The sequence below is a fragment of the Rhinopithecus roxellana genome, chromosome 14 (genome assembly GCF_007565055.1).
Source record: "Rhinopithecus roxellana isolate Shanxi Qingling chromosome 14, ASM756505v1, whole genome shotgun sequence".
Taxonomy (NCBI): domain Eukaryota; kingdom Metazoa; phylum Chordata; class Mammalia; order Primates; family Cercopithecidae; genus Rhinopithecus; species Rhinopithecus roxellana.
In genome coordinates this window covers 115,263,637-115,284,349 of record NC_044562.1, presented here as the reverse complement: position 1 = coordinate 115,284,349, position 20,713 = coordinate 115,263,637, and the positions used below count along the sequence as shown (strand labels likewise).

Below are 20,713 nucleotides of genomic sequence, written 5' to 3'. Positions count from 1 at the left end.
TTTATGGAGTCTTGATTTCAGGCAGGGAAAGGACGAAAAAAAACCTTCAGTCAAGATACCTTTACTAAGCAACTACACAACTACAGTAAAGGAGACAAAATTTTAAATAAAAAAAAGAAAAAGAAAAAGCTACATGGGAAGATATACACACGCACACACACACAAACATCTTATGCATGATCACAAAGGAACAGCTAACATAGTTCAGAGCTAAAGGAAACATGAGCTTTGCCTTTGAGGATAGTTAGAAATACCCGAAATAAGATGAAAACAGTGGGTATTCCAACCAGGAGAATGGGGTGAACAAATGCCTAAGAAATGGGAATGCAAGAAGAGTTTTCAGGGGATAGCCAGAAGAAGGCACTAATTTGTGGAGGCAAAGCTAAGTTGACATGAGGAAGGTCACCAAGGGAATAGGAGACATAGGAGGTAATCAGCACCTATTGAGCATTTTCTCTGTGCTAGACACTGTCTCACCACTTCATTTCATTTTGTCCAGATGACCCTATGAGATAAGTAATTATTATATGCACTTTCAATACAAGAAAACTCATGCCCAGGAAAGCTAAGCAACTTGAATTAAAAAAAAAAAAAAAAAAAAAAAAAAAAAAAAAAACACTAGTTTTTTTGAGCTAGTGAATCTACACTCGGTTTTGTCTCACTCTTCCTGCTACCTCTATCCACCCCATTCACTGCCTGTGTGCCCACTGTGAATAGTGAGTGGCCTAAGTGACATATGCCAGATTATAGCTCTCTATGATGTTCACTCAGTCCATGATTTCACAGGGTACATGTGAAGGAAACCACTAACCCATTTCAGGTGATATAAACATCTCTGCATTTAGGGCACAGAGGAATGAAGAACTGATACATCCTGACACTAATAGATTAGAATGCACTTAGACAAAGTGACTAAATAAACTTACTTTGGTTTAAAATGTTACTGCTTTTAGATGGAAATGCAAAATGGTACAACCACTTTAGAAAAACAGTTTGGCAGTTTCTTATAGAGTTAACCATATGGTTACTTTACAGCCCAGCAATCCCATTCCTGTATATTTACCCAAGAGAAATAAAAATGTATACTCACACAGAACCTATATGCAAATGTTTATAGCAGCTTTATTCATAATCATACCAAACTGGAAATAATCCAAATATCCTTCAACAACTGAATAGATAAATAAACTATGGAATACAGCTAAGCAAACAAAGAGATGAATTAATGATACACACACATAAATAAATCTCAAAGAATTTTTGACTGAAAGAACCAAGACTGAAAAAGATACTTAATGTATAATTCCATTTTATGACAATCTGTAAAATTATACAATCTGTAAAATCTATAAAATTATAGACAGAAAGACTAAGTTGTTGCAAGAGAAGCATATGGGCTTTTATTTTATTTATTTTTTGGAGTGATAAAACTGTTTTGAATCTTGATAATGGTGGTGTGTGGTAGGCAGAATAATGGCCCCAAAAGACATCCATACCCTAATCCCTGGAATTTGTGAATATATTAGTGTTACATGGTAAATGGAACTTTACAAATGCAATTTCAGATACAATTAAGGTTGCTCATCAGATGACCTTAAAGGAAGAAGATTATCTCAGATAATGGGGTGGGGAGCTCAAGGAAGGAAGAAGAGTCAGAGACATGCATGCCTAAAAGAGAGGACCTTGAACCGCCGTTGCTGGCTTTGAAGATGGAGGAAGGGGAGCAAGTAGCTATGACCTGAGAGTGGCCTCTAGAAGCTGAGAACAGCCCCCAACTACAGTCAGCAAGGAGATGGGTGCCTCAGTCATACAACCACAGGAAACTGAAATCTGCCACCAATCTGGTGAGCAAAGAAATGGATCCTTCCCTAGACCCTGCAGAAAAAGACATAGCCCTGCTAATATCTTCATTGTGGCTTTATAAGACTCTAAACATCAGCCCACCTAGCCCACCTGCTGGATTTCTGACCTATAAAAACTGTGACATAAAATAAACGTGTTGTTTCAAGCCTTTTATGTTTATAGTAACTTGTTACGGCAGCAACAAAAAACAAATTAAAACAAGATAGTTACAAATCTCTATGTATTTGCCCAAAGCATAGAAGTATACACCAAAAAAAGTGGTATTACTGGCTGGGCAGAGTGGCTCACGCCTATAATCCCAGCCCTTTGGGAGGCTGAGGCAGGTGGATCACTCGAAGTCAGGAGTTCAAGACCAGCCTGGCCAACATGGTGAAACCCATCTCTACTAAAAATACAAAAATTAGCTGAGTGTGGTGGCACGTGCCTGTAGTCCCAGCTACTTGGGAGGCTGAGGCAGGAGAATTGCTTGAACCCAGGAGGCAGAGGTTGCAGTGAGCCAGGATCATACCACTGCACTCCAGCCTGGGTGACAGAGCAAGACTCAGTCTCAAAGAAAAAAAAAATGTGGTATTACTGCGTGTAAATTTAAAAAAAATAAATTGTTTTAATGTTATTGCTTTGGAAGACCATTACTGTGGAAAAAGGAAAAGTTTTAAGGTGTAGCCATATTTCTCCACTTAATCTCTAAAATCCTAACTCAGGCTTGGATTTGGTCTCCGTCCAGGCCTCTTCCCATCCATCCACTGCCAAGAAAGAATCTAAGTTCTGAAGACTGGGGACACTTTCCAGCTCAGGGTTTGTGGTTGATGTTTTGCTCTGGCTCTTAGGCCATAACTTATGTTCCCTCAGGAGGAAGCACTCATCTTTAACAAGACCTGCTTTCTCAGGACTGCAAACAAGAGAAAAGCCCAATAAGAGGAAAGTGAAGTGTGAAAGTCCATTTCAAAGAACTTTACTGAGAACTCACCAAGTCAGAGAGCTTCCATCAATACAATTGCTTCAAAACCAATAGGCAGAGCCCAAAGTAATGGATGACTCACCAGGATTTTTAGTAGTTAATGGAGTACTCTGAGAAATGCTGTAAATCCAATATTTTTGCTGAAAAATTAATGTGTTATGGGAGGGAGCCTCTTTTCTAATCACTTACCCACCCCCACCCTCCACTTCTAGCTCACCATCAGTGTCTCTAACTCTTCTAATTTTTGCCAAAGCTGAATGCAGTTCTTTCCCAGTTTTCTTATATCATTTTAAGTATTATATATGCTATCTTACCAGGCCCACTCAGAGAAACAGCACTTATCTTTAAAATTATTTTTTAACTACTCCCCACAGCCTACAGCCAATAAAAACGCTATAAACTATGTTAAATATACCAAAGTAAAGATTTCCAGAATTCACAAAGAGATCAATAAATATTTACTAAGTGCCTTCTATGGACAAAGCCCTGGGAAGTATAAAGGAGCAAAACATGCATGGCTCTTGTCTCTAAACATGGCTCGCAATGTCATTAGACATAGGACCAAAGCTAATAATAATCCAAGGCTAAAGACTTAGGAGATCATATGCAGAACAAATGCTATAGGAGTTCAAAGTGGGGAGAGATTGTGGCTGGTGTGGTCAAGGAAAGATAGCTTTGCACAAAGCTGAAAAACTGCAGGAGTGATGGAGAACATTTCTCCCAGACAGGACATTTTCATAAAAAAGAAATCTAGAAACTCCACTTGTCAAGTCTCTTTCTTGGTATGTATCTCCATAACAAACAGAACTTTAAGGGAAAAAATGACCCCAGTTTCAAAAACACAAAGAATTTCTAGGATTCTGCATTTGGACTAACAGATAACTCCACCAAAACTCATTCTTTACTTGTCTCTGTTTGAAGGTGACATATTTCTGGATGATCTGGGCTTGTTTGGTCATCCCCAGCCTGTGCCCCTAGAACTAAGGAAGGTTGTGTACATCTCAGACAGTTTTCACCTGTAACTGAGCCATGTCAGTCAGTTCCAATTGAATTGACTTGGGACCATTCTACTCATTGTATATGGCATGATACAGACTGCCAGAATCCTCATTTCCTTTAGTGCCACGTTATCGATTAGGAACGGGAAGGATCCTGGCACATGCCAACCCAACTCCCAACACCCTTTAGTATCTGGTAGTCTTCTATTCTGTACATGCACTCACCAAAAGATATGTAAACGAATGTTCATAGCAGCACTAGCCATATTAGCCCCAAACTGGAAACTATCCAAATATCCATCAACAGTCAATAGACAAATTATAGTATATTCATATCATGAAATACTACAAAACAATGAGGATGAATTTGACAAGCATAACACTTAATCCCAAGAAACCACACACAAAAGAGAACATACTCTATGGTTTTACGGAATATAAAGTTAAAAAGAAACAAACAAAACTAACAGCATCAGAAGTCAGAATCGCGGTTACCCTGAGGCAGGGGGAGTTAGGGACTGGAAGGGCCACAAGGGGGATTTCTGAGGCCCTGAAATGTCTGTTTCTTAGTCTGTGAGGTGGTTAAAGGGAGCATTTACTTTATGAAAAGTCATCAAACTGTATACTTATGATAACACTTTTCTATACGAATGCTTCATTTCAATAAAAAGTTTACCTTAGAAAAACTGAAAACTGTTGTATTAAAGGATTATAGTAGGATGAGCAAAAATTACTTTATACTTGAAAAGCAATGTGTATATTCACATCCACGATTTTTATTTAAACTTCTTATTTAATATGGTGACTTGGTTTTGATTTATTTAGCCACTAATATATGTATATTTAGATAAGGAAATATATACTCAGCAACATCATAATATCAAAGAAAGATAATTCTAAAATTAAGGATCTCTGCCTTGCATACAGGTCAAGGAAGACGATTTATTACTTCACTGCATTGGTTCTGGGAGAAGAGGAAGAGAGGAGAAGGGAGAGGGGAGAGGGGGAGGGGGATGGGGAAGGAGGGAAGAGGGGAGAAGAAAAACTTCTTCACGCTCTTCAAAACCTCTGGGAAAAAAATAGGGTCGCCAGAACATGTTCCAGTACTGCACAATTATTTGTTTAAAAATTGTTACAAGTCAAGGGGCAGGGACTAGATGTCCCCAGTAACTCCCACTCTATCTAAACCACAGTCTGGCTCAGAAAGTAGCAGATCAGGCTGTAGGCAGATCCTGACTGACAGCTGTAAACCAAATAAGTCACTATCTGCCCCAGGTACTGCCCATGTATATGTCACTAACACTCATCTGCCATTAACTGCAGAATTTCCTTCCTCATCAATAATCTTAGCTTACATCTTCTCTGCAAGTTTAACACTAAACAGAGAGAAAACCCCGCTTTCCCGCCCTCATAGGTCAGCTCGCAGAATGATCACCCATCCACACAGCGTTTGGAGGTCAGACTTTCCTGATGACTGTGAAAATGGGAAGGGGAGAAGAGGTCGTTAAGGGGAGCAGCCTTTTAAAGCGAGGTACAGGTTAAAGCCCTGAGGCCAGAGGCTTGCCTAGGCTCCTTTAGCGTGGAGAGCTCCCGCCTTACGGTACAGCTGGCACCTGCTGGTCCCCAGGGCCTTTCGCAGGGACTGCGGCAGACAATCTTGGCAAACATGCTGGGGACCGCCCGAGCTGGAAAACGTCGGCCTCAAGTGTTTGAGAAAGGCCAGGCGGACTCCTGCAATACCCTCGGTAAATTGTCACCTGTCAATCACTTGACCTAAATACACCAGCCACTGGGGGAAGGGGAGGAGGGGGTTCGTCGGAGCATGCTCAGTGATCAGGATGACATCACTTAATCAATGCTGGGGACGGGAAGGCTGCATCAGCAGCCTGGAGCAGACTGCCAGGAACGTGTCACCGGGGACCGGGAGGCTCCCATTAACTCGGTCCCTTCCCACGCGGCTCGCATACAAAGGGGGTACCATCAGCCACACACGCTACGGACAGCGGGCGGGGAACAGGCGGGGGACCGGGCTGGTTTATTTCATCTGACAGATTCCTTTAAGAACTAAAATCCACTGGTGTTCCCTCCCCCCACCAGCAGCCTCAGCTGCGGAGAGGGAGCTAAGTAGGGGGAGGGGGTCGGGGAGAAAAGGTGGGGAAGGGAGATAGACTGGGGGGGGTCCAAGCCGCACGAAGTAACTTCTGCTCTTGGCACAGAGGGCTGGCTATCTGGCTGCGCTCTGAGTCCCCTCGCCCCACAGATGTGGACACAGCCTCCTCTCCACCTAGAGTGAGGCGCATCTAGAGGGTCTGTAGACATGGGAGGGAGGTCAGCCCAGAGGGGAGGGATCAAGCCGGGACTCCACATCCAGGGCAGCCAGGCGTGAGAGGAAGCGGGAGACACACCAGGCCTCCAGGGGACACCGAGGCCACCAGTACTCCCCCAACCCTCCGCCTTCCGCGCGTGGAGCAAGGTGAAACACCGCGGGGAGCCGCGTCTACCCTGCCGCTGGAGCTCCGAGACGCGGCTGGAAATTTTCCTGTACCTTTTTTCTTTCTTTTTTGTTAAGATCGTGAGAAGAAGAGGCAAGGCGTTTGGTAAATCGAATTGATTGATGCCCAGAAGCATTTGCGGGTTGCAGAGCTCACACTTTAAAGGGGGCCTGGGCACCCGGTCTGAGGGTCACCCGCACACACTACCCACGAGGCGAGGCGAGCGTGGGGAACAATGGGCCCACCCGGGCCCCCACCCGGCGAACAATGGCGGCGCCAAGCCCGTCCTCACCCGCCACCCCCGCCACCCCCGCCCGGCCAGCCGCCCCCGGCCGCCTCTCCACCCGCCCGGGAGGGAACCATAGGGCGGGGGGCGAGGGGTCTCTGGTCAGGTCCACCCGAGAGGCCAACCCCGCGGGAATGTCCGAGGGGGCGGCCTAAACACCTCCACTGCGTCTGGGGCATCGGGGCGCCGAGCTGCGGCGCGGAGCAGTAGGGGAGGCAGACGCTCCAGCCACTTACCCCGATCACCACGGTCTCATCGCCTTTAAATTTGGGGATGAATTTGTCCCCGCGGAGGATCTCCGCTTCGTTGAGGGGCCGGAACCGGCACATCACTTTGATGCTGCATTCGGCTGGATCCGCCATCTCGGCCAGCGGTAGGGAGGGGGCGCGGGGATGGGTGGGGGGTCGGGGCCGGGAACGACGAGGGAGGAGGCCGCGAGCCGCACCGCCCACAGCTAGGCCGCCTCCTGCAGCCTCCGACGATGATTCTCAGCAGGTCATCGCGAGCCCGGCCGGCTGGGCAGCCCCGGCCGCTCCGAGCCCGGGAAGGTGGGCAGCCTCTTCGCTCCGGCCCCTCCGGTTGCAGACCGGCCTGCCCTGCCCCTGCCCCGCCCCTGCCCAGCGCCCCCCGGCCCACCTGCCCGCGACCACGCGGCGGGCGGAGGAGGCGATGCGCAGGGAGCGAGACTCGCCGGGCTCAGACCTCCCGGGCTCCTGCGCGCTCAGCCATCCTGCATCAGCACCAGCGCTCTCTGCCGCCTTGCGACCCGCCCCTCCGCCCCTCCGCCCCGCCCTCCCCTGGCCCGCCCCGGGACGGTGACGTCACCGTCGAGTCCGCCCGGCCCCCGCCGACTCTGAGCGCTGTGCATCCCGGGACTTGTAGTCACTCTACCTGCCGGGGGAAGGACAGGATGCGACCTCCAAGAGCCTGCAAGTCCGATGTGGCTGCCCAAGTCGGGAACAGGATGGAGGTCATATCCAATACTTCCGGTTAAAATCTCTAGATAACTAGGTCTGGATCATCCTGCTCCCAAAAGAAAATCACTGGGGAAACAGCTCCCAATAGCCCCTGGGCTTCATTCTTCAACTTCTACCACTAGATAAGGATGGATGTTTGTTCAGAGTTTGGGTTTGATTGGCCTTGGTTTAGGTTGGCATCTAGGGCTAAACCAATCAACCAGAATCAGGGACTTTGTAAGATTATGGAGGAATCCCGTGATGGGAAGCTTCCCAAAAGAAGAGGGATGGTATTCCCAGACATGGTGCTGGGCTGGCAGAACAACTGGGTGTTAGCTCTATTTTTCCAGGACTTCCTTTTCCTCTAAGATCCAGCTCAACCCTCCTTCCGCAGAGAGATTTTCCCAGCTCACTAAACACCTATAAAGAGTTGGTGGCCCTCCTTGATGTTCCCCTAATCTCTTGTGCGTGTCTCTAGCACTGCACTTGTGCGGTGATATCTGCTTGATATCTTTGTGTCTGTAGCATCTAGCACATAGTGGGCAGCATACTGAATAAAGATTCTACCCTAGGAAGAAGCAATGCCTGAGTGTGAATCCCCCGTCAGCCACTTACTAGACGCATGACCCACGGCAACGTATTTAATTTCCTTAAGACTCAGTTTCCTCATCTCTGTCCTTGGAATAATATCATCTTGTGATTTCTGAGGAAATTAAAAGAAACGATGCTTTTAAAGCACCTGGCACGATGCCTGACATGTATATGGTATAAGCTCTTGAAAATTAGATGTTATTGGGTGCTGAACAAATGATCATAAAACAAATAAGTTAGTTAATTTTAGGAACACGTCTGTTGCTTAAATTCGGGTAATACCTGAAAATACAAGTGTTCTCTGCCTAGCTGACAGGACAGACCTACTAAAATCAACTTTTGTAAACCCTTGTTAAGTAGTACCAGTTTTATTTCCTTTCCTCATATGCAGTGGAAGTAGATTTAAAAAACGCCACCTTCTCATCTGTTTTTAAATTAAGTAATTCTCAGGCTCTGGCTCAGAGACCCTTCATCTTAAATAGTCAACTTCATAATATACTGGAGAGGACATCCAATTCTGTTTCCCTGAGCCCACCAGAAGATGCCCAGAACCTTGCATACACTGATTTATCTGAGGAGATCAGGATTATGTCAAGTGGACAGAGACGTGTCTGTGTGTCACTGTGTTCAGTCATCATTCATTCGTTCATCTGTTCATCCATTAGTTATTAACTGAGCAAATGGCATTTGCTGTCATTCTGTAAATTTAGATTTATTAAGTGAATCCTTTTCAAGGGAGATACCACAGGGCCTCTCATTTGAAGGGAAGTTGCAAAATAAGTTATTGGCCTCAGGAAGCTTAGAAACTAGTGAGAGTACAGAGGATGAAGTTCTCAGTGATGTCTGAGAAGGCTTAATATAGGAAATGGGCTAAGTAGGATTCAAAACAATTGAAAAGGGACACTGAAAGATAGGTAACAGGCCGGGCGCCGTGGCTCACACATGTTAATCCCAGCACTTTGGGAGGCTGAGATGGGTGGATCACTTGAGGTCAGGAGTTTGAGACCAGCCTGACCAACCTGGTGAAACCCGGTCTCTACTCAAAATACAAAAATTAGCCGGGCATGGTGGCACGTGCCTGTAATTCCAGCTAATCTGGAGACTGAGGCAGAAGAATCGCTTGAACCCAGGAGGCAGAGATTACAGAGAGCCAGGATTGTGCCTCTGCACTCCAGCCTCGGTGACAGAGTGAGTCTCCATCTCAGGGAAAAAAAAAGATAGTTAACAGAGGGAAAAAAAGATAAATTTAACTTCATAAAACTTAAAACTTTTGCACATCAAAGGATGCTATCAACAGAGTGAGAAGGCAACCCATGAAATGGGAAAAATATTTACAAATCATACATCTGATAAGGAGTTAATATACAAAATATATAAAGAATACCTATAACTCACAACCAAAAAAAACATTTAAAAAATAGGCAAAGGATGATGAGCTGGGCTGGATTCCATCCTGGTAGCCAAGACTAATTCTCCCTCGAGTTCTTGGGAGATGGGCCTTTGGCAAGAAGGCTGGTGTTAGTGGAGCGTGCCCGACGCCACAGAAAATACTACTTTTAAGGAAACGTAGCATCCATTGTGAACATGGAAAATTAAAGATAATTCACCATGCTTGTTGTGGCTTCAGTTCCTAAAGAACTCTACCTCAGTTCTTCACTAAAAGACCTCAATAAGAACATAGAAATTAAACCAGAGAAAATAAGCACCAAGAGGATTGTTTCCATTCAATACTTGGACCTGCAAACATCAAAAAAGCCATTGAAGAAACTGAAAGACTCTCTGAAAGCCTTAAACTAAGATATAAAGAAGCTGAAGTCTGGAAAAAACTTGAGGAAAAGGACAAACAGGAGGAAGCACAGTGTCTACAACAAAAAAGCCAGGAAACAGGAAGAGAGAATGGTGGCACATTGGCTAAAGGTTCTTTGGAGAATGTATTGGATTCCAAAGACAAAATCCAAAAGAGCAATGGTGAAAAGAATGAAAAATGTGAGACCAAAGAGAAAGGAGCAATCACAGCAAAGGAACTATACACAATGATGACAGATAAAAACATCAGCTTGATTATAATGGATGCTCAAAGAATGCAGGATTATTAGGATTCCTGTGTTTTACATTCCCTCAGCATTCCTAAAGAAGCCATCAGTCCAGGGTGGGTTACTGTGTAGTAAAGTAGTCAACTATGTAGTAAGCAGTGAACTGTGGACCTTAGTAAATGTTGCTACTTAGCATTCAAGCTAAATGTGATAAAGTAGTCTTTTCCTGTTAACCTTTTAAATGTTTGCCTCTTTTTGGGGGGGGGAGGGAAAGGGGGAGGTGCGTTTTGGGAGCAGAGCTTTAATAGGCAAAGGAAAGAGAAAGGAGAACAGCTGTCTCATTTTCCAGAGTGAGGGGTGCCCAAATGGGACTTCCCTAAATCTTTGCTCCTTAAAGACACACCTTACCCTTTTTGAAGGTTGAAGTTACGGATTTCCTAACTTTTGATTTGGCTGTTTTCTCCTATTTGTGGTATTTAGAATCTTATCAAAATCTTATCAAAAGAGAAATGAAGTTGCCTTTTCCCTCTCTCCCGAGGTGTTTGTTGACTGATTTTTCCTATTATTTTCTGTTTATAAGCATTGAATGATATGTACCGAATTGACTAAAATTGTGAACTAATTGAATTGTTTTACATATTGAAATTCCCTATATTAGGCCGGGCGCGGTGGCTCAAGCCTGTAATCCCAGCACTTTGGGAGGCCGAGACGGGCGGATCACGAGGTCAGGAGATCGAGACTATCCTGGCTAACACGGTGAAACCCTGTCTCTACTAAAAAATACAAAAAACTAGCCGGGCGACGAGGCGGGCGCCTGTAGTCCCAAATTCCCTATATTATCTGTGACACAAAAGTATCCAAATTCTGTATGTGTGCTTAAGTTAAAAGAGTACAGTCTGTGATGCCAGGCTCTATTCAAATAACTGTCACTTACTAGCTGCATTATTTCTAGCTAGTGACCTAACATTTCTAAATTCATGTTTCCATCTGTAAAATGGGGATGATTGTAGAACCTATCTTACAGAGGTTTCAGGAGACTTAAATGAGAAACATTATATATACACACACACTTTAGCACCGGTCCTGGCATGAGTAAGGACTTGATTTAAAATTTTTTCTTTCTTTTTTGGTAAAAAGGCCTTTAACCTATGAAATAGTTTAAAGTGACTTGCATGTGTATGTTGTACATTAGAAATCATGACAGTGGCAGAGCTAAATCTCCAGATACAGGGCTATTTTCACTATTTGCAGGCATTCTTATACAGATCCTATTATCTCTCTGGGTCTTAGTTTAAAATTATATATTTTTAAAATTAGGTAATAAAATCTGTATAGTTCTTGGCATATGGCAGATGCTTGATAACTATTTGACCTGAGGCATAGAGTGCTTTGTAAATAAGCTATTTAAAAATTAGAGTTCTTAGGCCAGGTGCAGTGATTCACACCTGTAATCCCAGCATTTTGGGAGGCCAAGGTGGGCGGATCACTTGAGGTCAGGAGTTCCAGACCGGCCTGGCCAACATGGTGAAACCCCATCTTTACTAAAAATACTTCAGTCGAGTGTAGTGGCACATGCCTATAATCCAGCTACTCGGGAGACTGAGGCAGGAGAATCACTTGAACCCGGGAAACGGAGGTTGCAGTGAGCTGAGATCCACTGAGATCCACAGTGAGTGCCACTGCGGTCCAGCCTGGGCTACAGAGGGAGACTCCGTCAGAAGGAAAGAGAAAGAGAAAGAGAAGAGAGGAGAGAGGAGAGAGAGAGAGAGAAAGAGAGAGAGAGAGAGAAAAGAAAAAGAAATTAAAGCTCTTTGAGAAAGACACCGGTCAAAGGTGGTGGCAAGCGGTAGTCTGCCTGCTCCTGCTCCTGCTCCTGCCTCACTGCTGTTGCTCTCACTGAGGAACCAGTCGGTCAGGAAGCCGCGCAGCAGCCATGGCTTTTAAAGATACTGGAAAAACACCCATGGAGCCGGAGGTAGCAATTCACTGAATTCGAATCACTCTTTATGAGCCGCAGCATAAAATCCCTGGAGGAGGTGTGTGCTGACTTGATCAGAGGAGCAAAGGAAAAAAATCTCCAAGTGAAAGGACCAGTACAAATGCGTACTAAGACTTTGAGAATCGCTACAAGAAAAACTCCTTTTGGTGAAGGTTCTAAGACATGGGATCATTTCCAGATGAGAATCCACAAGCAACTCATTGACTCAGTCCTTCTGAGATTGTTAAGCAGATTACTTCCACCAGTATTGAACCAGGAGTTGAGGTGGAAGTCACCACTGGAGATGCTTAAGTCAACTATTTGAATAAATTGATTACTAGTTGTTAAAAAATTAAAAATGAGCAAAGGATTTGAAAAGACATTTTTTCAAAAAAGATATACAAATAGCCAATAAGCACCATAAAAAGTATGCAATATCACTAATCATCAGGAAAATGCAAATCAAAATCACAATGAGATGCCATGTCACACCCATTAGAATGGCTACTACAAAAAAAAAGAAAGAAAGAAAGAAAGAAAGAAAGAAAGAAAGAAAGAAAGAAAGAAAGGAAGGAAGGAAGGAAGAAGAGAAGAGGAAAGGAAGGAAGGAAGGAAGGAAGAGGAAGGAAGGAAGGAAGGAAGGAAGGAAGGAAGGAAGGAAGGAAGGAAGGAAGGAAGGAAGGAAGGAAGGAAGGAAGGAAGGAAGACAGTACGTAAGAATATACGGAAGGGTAATGAAGTACCGGAAGGAAGAAAGAAGCCCTACCGCCGACCCAGAAAGACAACAGAAAGCAGAAGCCTAAAAAAGAACAGACATGACAAGCCAAAGAAAGAAAGAAAGAAAAGAAAAGAAGTGTTGACCCAGACATAAAGAAATCAAAACTCTTGTGTGTGGTTAATGGAATGTAAAATGGTACAACTGCTATGAAAAACAGTATGGTGGTTCCTCGAAAAATTTAAAATAGAATTTCCATATGATCCAGCAATTCTACTTCTAATACCCCCAAAAAGATTGAAATCAGGTACTCAAACAGGTATCTGTACACTTGTGTTCATAGCAGCAATATTCACAATAGCCAAAAGATGGAAGCAACCCAAATGTCCATCAATTGATGAATAGGTAAACAAAATATGCTGTATATATGCAATGGAATACCATTCAGCCCTAAAAAGAAGTTCTAACATGCTACAACAGAGATGAACCTTGAAGACATTATGCTAAGTGAAAGTAAGCCAGTCACAGATGGGCAAATGCTATATGATTCCACTTATATGAGGTACCTAGAGTAGTCAAGTTCACAGGGACAGGAAGCAGAATGGTGGTTGCCAGGATACAGTGGGGAGGGGGAATGGGGAGTTATTATTTAATGGGTATGAAATTTCAGTTCAGGAAGATGGAAAATGTTCTAGAGACAGATGATGGTGATGACTGCGTAAGAATGTAATCATAGTTAAGGCCACTGAACCGTACACTTTAAAATGATTAAAATGGTACATTTTATGTTGTATCTATTTTACCACAGTAAAAAAAAAAAAAAAAGGCCGGGCGCGGTGGCTCAAGCCTGTAATCCCAGTACTTTGGGAGGCCGAGATGGGCGGATCACGAGATCAGGAGATGGAGACCATCCTGGCTAATACGGTGAAACCCTGTCTCTACTTAAAAATACAAAAAAAAAAAAAAAAAAAACTAGCCGGGCGACGAGGCAGGCGCCTGTAGTCCCAGCTACTCGGGAGGCTGAGGCAGGAGAATGGCGTAAACCCGGGAGGCGGAGCTTGCAATGAGCTGAGATGGGGCCACTGCACTCCAGCCTGGGTGGCAGAGCAAGACTCCGTCTCAAAAAAAAAAAAAAAAAAAAGATAAAAAAGGAAGTAAAAAGCCGAAAAGAGGTGTTTTGGTCATTGAGATGATGAGTTCCCCACTTCTCCTATTGTATAGGAAGAACGTGGTTTGGAGAGTTGTCTCCACATCCAAGAATGGTTCTTGATTAGCCTCAGTCAAATGTGACCACCCTATTCTTTTTCCCAATGATTGGTTCAGGGATGAGCAAGATAAATGTCAAGGAGACAAAAGAAAAAGTTTGCCAAATTTGTGGAAAGAAATTGTGTTACTCTGCCCTTCCATCTCCGGCTGGAGGGAAATATCCAGCCCCAATTGCTATTGGAAATATTCTCTGACTTCTTGGAAAACTAGACCAGAGATGAAGCCAAAGATGCATATGACAAAACCATGAGGCCAAAAAACCTGGGTCCTTGTTGACATGATCAACCCACTGGGATCCACCAAAACCAAAGTCCACTGTGCTCTAGAGTTCTTGTTCATGAGCCAATAAATTTGCCTGTTCTTTAAATCTTGAAGGTGGAGGACAGCAAGAGTCACAGTGCAGGGATCAGGTTAAGTTTATGTGCCCAAAAACAGTGAGGAAACCTGAGTGACTAGAGTGGAATTAATCAGCAATTCAGTCAAAAGGCAATTTGGTATCCAATCATGCAAAAAACTTGATGGTCAAGTGAAGGACCTGGAATCATCTTTGGACACAAAGCAAATCAAATAATTGTGGCAATTAGTTGGTGCTGTTGATCTTAGACTTTCTAGATCTGCATGGTCCAAGACAATAGCTACTAGCCACAAATAGCTACTGAGTACTTGAAATGGGACGAGTATGACTGAGAAACTGAATTTTTTCATTTTATTTCATTTAATTAATTAAAATTTAAATTTAGAAGCTGATACCTAATTCAGTTATTAGAAACTTTTAAGTGTGTTTGGAAAAACTTGGTAAATCCACATTTTCAACTGTAAATTTTATAAAATCTAAACACAGATTAAGTATTTCTAATAAAAATTTAATGTCCATAACAAAATGGGCTGTCAGTGTAAAATACAAGCAGGACTTTGAAGACAGTGTGAAAATGACTGTAAAATATTTCATTGATAATTATTTTTATTGGTTACATGTTGAAATGGAAATGCTTTGGATATACTGAGTTGAATAAAATATATTAAATAATCGAATAAAACATCACCTGTGTTTCTTTTTCCTTTCTAAAATTGACTTCCAGAAATGTTTGAATTACATATGTAGCTCACGAGATATTTTTATTGAACAGCACTGATCTAGATGGCACTGTCAATTCAACATTTATTGTTCCATAAATAAGATCCAGAAAATGTACTGATGAGGAGTATTGTGTCTTGTGGATGATCCTGGACTCTTGGACTCTGGGAAAAGTGAAAAATGGAATCTAGTTTTGAGGATTTTCCCCCATGATAAAGTTTCCTCCAGTGAAGTCTCTGCACCCCTCAGTCTGTCAGTGGTGCTTGAAGGAATTACAGCCCAAGGCAGAGACAAAAACAGTCTCCTGCCCCACCAGCTCCTGGCTGAGATGGACATGGCGGCAGCACCAGCAGCAACAGCAGCATCATGTTGCAGGAGGACCAGAATCCCAGAGATGCAGCAGTGATAAGATCAGATAGAGTAGCCATTCCACCGCAAAGCTGAAAAAGGGTTTAGAATGCAACCACAGAGGAGAGATGGGCTTCCTTTGGGAGGATGTAAGACCAATGCTTCTTCCCCCAAACATGTTAGAGGAAGGTGATCCTGAAAGGGAAAGGGAAAGGCAAACCTGCTGTTATACAGAGAAAGTCCACGGGAGTCACCCAACTCTCCTGCTCAGCACTCTCCTCCACAAAGCCCTGCAGTCCTCAGCATGCTCCAGACACTCTACGTGTGCTATCGACTCACACTCTAAAATGCCCTGTGGATTTCCTCTCACCTGTCTGCCTCTCTAAATCTTAACTATCCCTCAAGATTCTACCAAACTTTCTACAAAATCTTCCCGATTACAGAGGTTTCCATCTGGGGTAATGAGAAAGTGCTGGAACTAGATAGAGGTGATGGTTGCATCATGTTGGGAATGTACTTAATGCTGCTGAATCGTGCACCTTAAGGTGGTTAAATGGTAAATTTTATGTTCTGTGTATTTTACCACAATTTTTTAAAAAATAGAATTTAAAGGAAACTTTCTGAACAGCTCTAGCCTACAGGGCTCTCTTTCTTCTCAAGTCATCAGTCCCTCTGACTCAGCACCTGATGTCTGCCTGCCCTGCAATCACTTTCATATTGTCCAATACTCTTCTCTAGTTCTTTTCACCTCACAGTATTCTTCTTCATGCCGTGTGTGTGTGTGTGTGTGTGTGTGTGTGTGTGTGTGTGTCTTGCTTCTTTATGTTGTGGGTATCATATCTTATTTACATGCTTGATAAATACTTTCTGAATGATCAATCTATATCCATCACAATCATGATAATGGCAAAGACAAATGAATCAGTAACGAACCTGAAAGAAATGATGTTGCATCGCAGATGGAGCCTTTGGTTCAGGATCCTTTATTTTTCATTTCAGGTCAGCAGCTAACAAATGTTGTGACTTTGGAAAATGTACTCAACTTCTCTGAATTTTTTTTTTAACCCGTCTGTTGAAACGGTGCTAAAAATATTATCTACTCTGGATAAGTGAGAATGAAAAGAGAAATATTTGAGAAAATGCACTGGAAATAAAGTCTGGAAGAAGCTGTAAAGAGATTAAAAGAACCATTCCCCTACCCCCACCAAGAAAACATGAGAAAAGAAAACAAAAATCCTATATTAATATGAAATTACATGATTATTCCAAGGTCTGGCATAATGCCAGGCACAAAGTAGCAACTCAATAAATCTTCGATACATTCATTTGTCATTCCATTGTTTTAACAAATGTGGATTCTCAGTTGCAGAAATGAATCCCTGAGGGTCTCAGTAAATGAACCATCTGCTTTGGGGAATGATGAAGTCTTGCTACCTTGATTTGTGCTCATAGTTAAATTAACAGGTGTAGTAAGCTCTACAAGGAAAGCGCCTACCTGCACCCTCTCCTTCCTGACCTGCAAGGCCTCCTCCAAGCAAGGATTTGCAGGTCCTTCGAGAGTGGTTAATGAACTGGGAAAGTCACTAGACAGCACAGGGTAAGGGTCTCAAACCTGAAGTTCCCAGCCATGATTTATTCAGCTGTCTCCACCAGTAACACTTCCTCAGCTCTAAGAGCTTCATTGTGAAGATGAAACACAAAATAGAGAATTACCTAGATCACTCAGGCAACAATGAACAGTCTCGCTTTGACTTGCTTGAACCTGGTAGAAATCAAGGCCAAAGCATGTGAATTTTTCCCACCCTTTTCTCCCCCTGAGTTATCAGACTCATTTTCCAAGCACTGTTTCCCTCTATTCAGCCCATTCCTGGAGAGCCATCTCTGTACCCGTCTCTACTGCCAGTAAGAAGTGTAAATTGAAGCAATTATCTGGATTGTTCAAGGGAAAAAAAGCCTCAGACGTTCTTCTGCCTGAGTGATCTGGGTAATTGCTTCAATTTTCACATCAGCTCCCCATCTTCGGCAGCCTCTGGGATAGCCATTTAACTCAAACCCTGGGGTTTGCAGGTTACCATGTGGGTCTAATCATTTCTGATTGCCTGGGCCCAGCGCCATTCCTATAAGTACAAAAAATATCTGACCCTAGTGAAGATTAAAAATCAAATGAGCCGATAAAAAATGTTTTTAAAGATATTTTAAAAATCCCTTTAAAACTTGCAGAAATAATCTGTTGCCATGGAGTAGGAAATCTGGATGTCTTTCAAAAGTTGTCGCCTCAGTCCAAAACGGCCAGATAACCGAGCCTCAGTGGGGAAGAAGTAAAGATTATCACATCCCTTTAGCATGACATTAGCTGATCGGAGAGAAAAAGCCCTTTCTCTTCCAGGAGAGCTGACACATTGACTGAGATTCATGTTACTAGATTAAACCTCCAGTTTAGTATTAATTGTTACTGAAAAAAAAGTCAGGGCTATGGAAAAATAAGATGGCAAACCATTGTGTCTAAGGAGGGAGAGGAAAGGAAGGAGAAGAGCCAAGCTCTGTGTCCCGGTGGTAGGGTGAGGGCACCTGTGAATGCGCATTGGCAGTCTTGGGGCAGCATGCAGGCACCAGGCACTGGGCCCGGTGAGGAGCTGAGATACAGGAGGCAAGGGGCTTCAAAGTCCCCTGTCTGCCTCAGGGCTGATCCCGTGTGACCTGCCTGTCAGCTATTCCCTCATCTTCCAGAAACTGTGTCTAACTCATTCATGCCCCATTTGGATACAGAATTCAACATTGGTAGCTCTTCTAAACATGCACTTGCAGGGATGTATTAAGAAGTCACATAAACTTGACTAAAATGCACCGGGAAACACAGATGAGGGATTTCTACTGCACACCTGTAGTCTCCAGAGTCCCATCCCCATCATGCAGCCACAGAAAGTCCCTTTCTCTCCTGACATTCCACATGGCTCTTCTCTCCCATGTCCTGACTTCCCCTGGACTCTTCCTCCCAGATGCAGACAGAGCCAGTCCATGTATCCCAGCTCTGTCCCAGGTTGCAGCCCCAAACCTATCACTGTGCTCAGCAAAACTAAAGGGTCCCCTCTAGTCACCAGCTCCATCCTCCTCAGAAGCTGTGGGAAGGAAGAATGAATAGTAACATTTTCCATTACCCACAATGGCAATACACAGCCGCATCCTCAGCAAATCAGTTCCTTGTATATATGTTCAATAAAGACACTTGAGACTTCCAAAGTTGATGGGATTCCCTATAGAGATTCCCCTTTACTTTTTAAAGCAGTAAATGGAATGGGCTTTTCTTCAACAGAAGTGAAAGAAAAATACCCAAAGACTAGAAGAACTAAATGCTTGTATTAGTTATATATTGCCGTGTAACAAATTACTCCAACACTTTGCAGCTTAAAACAACATTTGTTATATCATATCGGGTCAGGAATCTGGGCACCATGTTTCTGGGTCCTGTGGCTCAGGTTCTCTCTCATGCCGCCAGGGCTGCTGTCATCTCAAGGCTCAGCAGGGGAAAGATCCGCTTCCAAGGTCACTCGTGGTTGTTGGCAGGATTCAGTTCCTCACTGGGGGTTGGCCAGAAGCTGCCCTCCATTCTTCATCACGTGGGCCTCATGCAGTTGTAGGCATCACCAGCAACAAGTAAGAAAGAGGGAAGAGGCCGGGCGCGGTGGCTCAAGCCTGTAATCCCAGCACTTTGGGAGGCCGAGACAGGCGGATCACGAGGTCAGGAGATCGAGACCATCCTGACTAACACGGTGAAACCCCGTCTCTACTAAAAATACAAAAAACTAGCCGGGCGAGGTGGCGGGCGCCTGTAGTCCCAGCTACTCCGGTGGCTGAGGCAGGAGAATGGCATAAACCCGGGAGGCGGAGCTTGCAGTGAGCTGAGATCAGGGCACTGCACTCCAGCCCGGGCGACAGAGCAAGACTCCGTCTCAAAAAAAAAAAAAAAAAAAAAAAAAAAAGAAAGAGGGAAGAGTGGTAAATGGCCTTGTTGAGCAAGCATCTGGAGGTATTCCAGTGGCTGAATGTGATTGGCGATTTGCAGCATCCTCGCATCCTCCAAGAGGTCAAAATGCAAATCTTCCTGAAAACCCTGCCCGGCAAGACCGTCTCCCTGGAGGTGGAGCCCAGTGACATCCTCCAAAATGTGAAGGCCAAGATCCAGGATAAAGAAGGCATCCCCCACTGACCAGCAGAGTCTTGTCTTTGTAGGCAAGCAGCTAGAAGATGGCTGCACTCTTTCTGACTACAACATTCAGAGAGAGTCAGCCCTGCACCTCTTCCTCCATCCGAGGGGTAGCTATTAATTCTTCAGTCTTGCATTCGTAGTGACCAGTGACGGCACTAGTCTGCACTAAAGCCATTTGCCCCAATTTAAGTTTATAAATTACCAGTTTCGGTAATAGCTGAACCTGCTCAAAATGTTAATCAGGGTTTTGTTGCCTGGTTAAAAAAAAAAAGAAGAAGAGGGAATAAGACAGAAACCACAGTTCTTCATAGCTTAATCTCATCCATCATTTTTGCCATATTCCATTGGTTAGAAGCAAGTCACTGGTCTAGCTCACATTCAGAGGGAAAGGGTTACACAAGGGTATGAACAATAAGAGTCACGTATCATCCAGGGCATCTTAAAACGCTGCCTGCCACAGCAGCCAATAAGTGAATTAGTTGTTCCTTCTGGATCACTTACACTGAAATAGAACAGAGAGTAGAGTCAAGGGATACAACTTTGGAAACAAAATAAACCCTTCCCTCAAAAAGCCTCAGTCTAGCTGGAAGATAAGCTATAGCAAAATTAAAAGAGAAATAACAGCCATTCTAAGCAAAAACCCAAGACAGCAACCATCAAAGGAAAAAAGCAATATATTATACCTCCTAAAAATATAAAATTCTGTACATCAAAAACTGTACGCAATAGCAAAATAAGACAATCAGTTAAGGAAGGTTTCTGCAACATGTGTGACAAAGAGTTGATATCTTTAACAAAGAATTATCGGCCAGGTACAGTGGCTCACGCCTGTAATCCCAGCACTTTGGCAGGCTGAGGCAGGTGGATCACAAAGTCAGGAGATCGAGATCATCCTGATCAACATGGTGAAACCCCATCTCTATTAAAAATACAAAAATTACCTGGGCTTG

The 20,713-nt window shown here is 43.7% G+C and overlaps 1 protein-coding gene and 1 pseudogene across 1 annotated transcript in view; one reads left to right on the top strand and one right to left on the bottom strand.

Annotated features, from left to right (window-relative positions):
- The window catches only part of KIF5C (kinesin family member 5C), a 153,770-nt gene extending 146,420 nt beyond the window's left edge, over positions 1-7,350 (bottom strand). Inside the window, exon 1 of the mRNA XM_030916850.1 lies at positions 6,834-7,350. Within this exon, the coding sequence (XP_030772710.1) occupies positions 6,834-6,959 (126 nt within the window). The 5' untranslated portion in view covers positions 6,960-7,350. The remainder of the gene's footprint in view (positions 1-6,833) is intronic.
- A 4,760-nt stretch (positions 7,351-12,110) lies between these two features.
- On the top strand, positions 12,111-12,467 carry LOC115893290 (annotated as a pseudogene).
- The last annotated feature ends 8,246 nt before the right edge of the window (positions 12,468-20,713 follow it).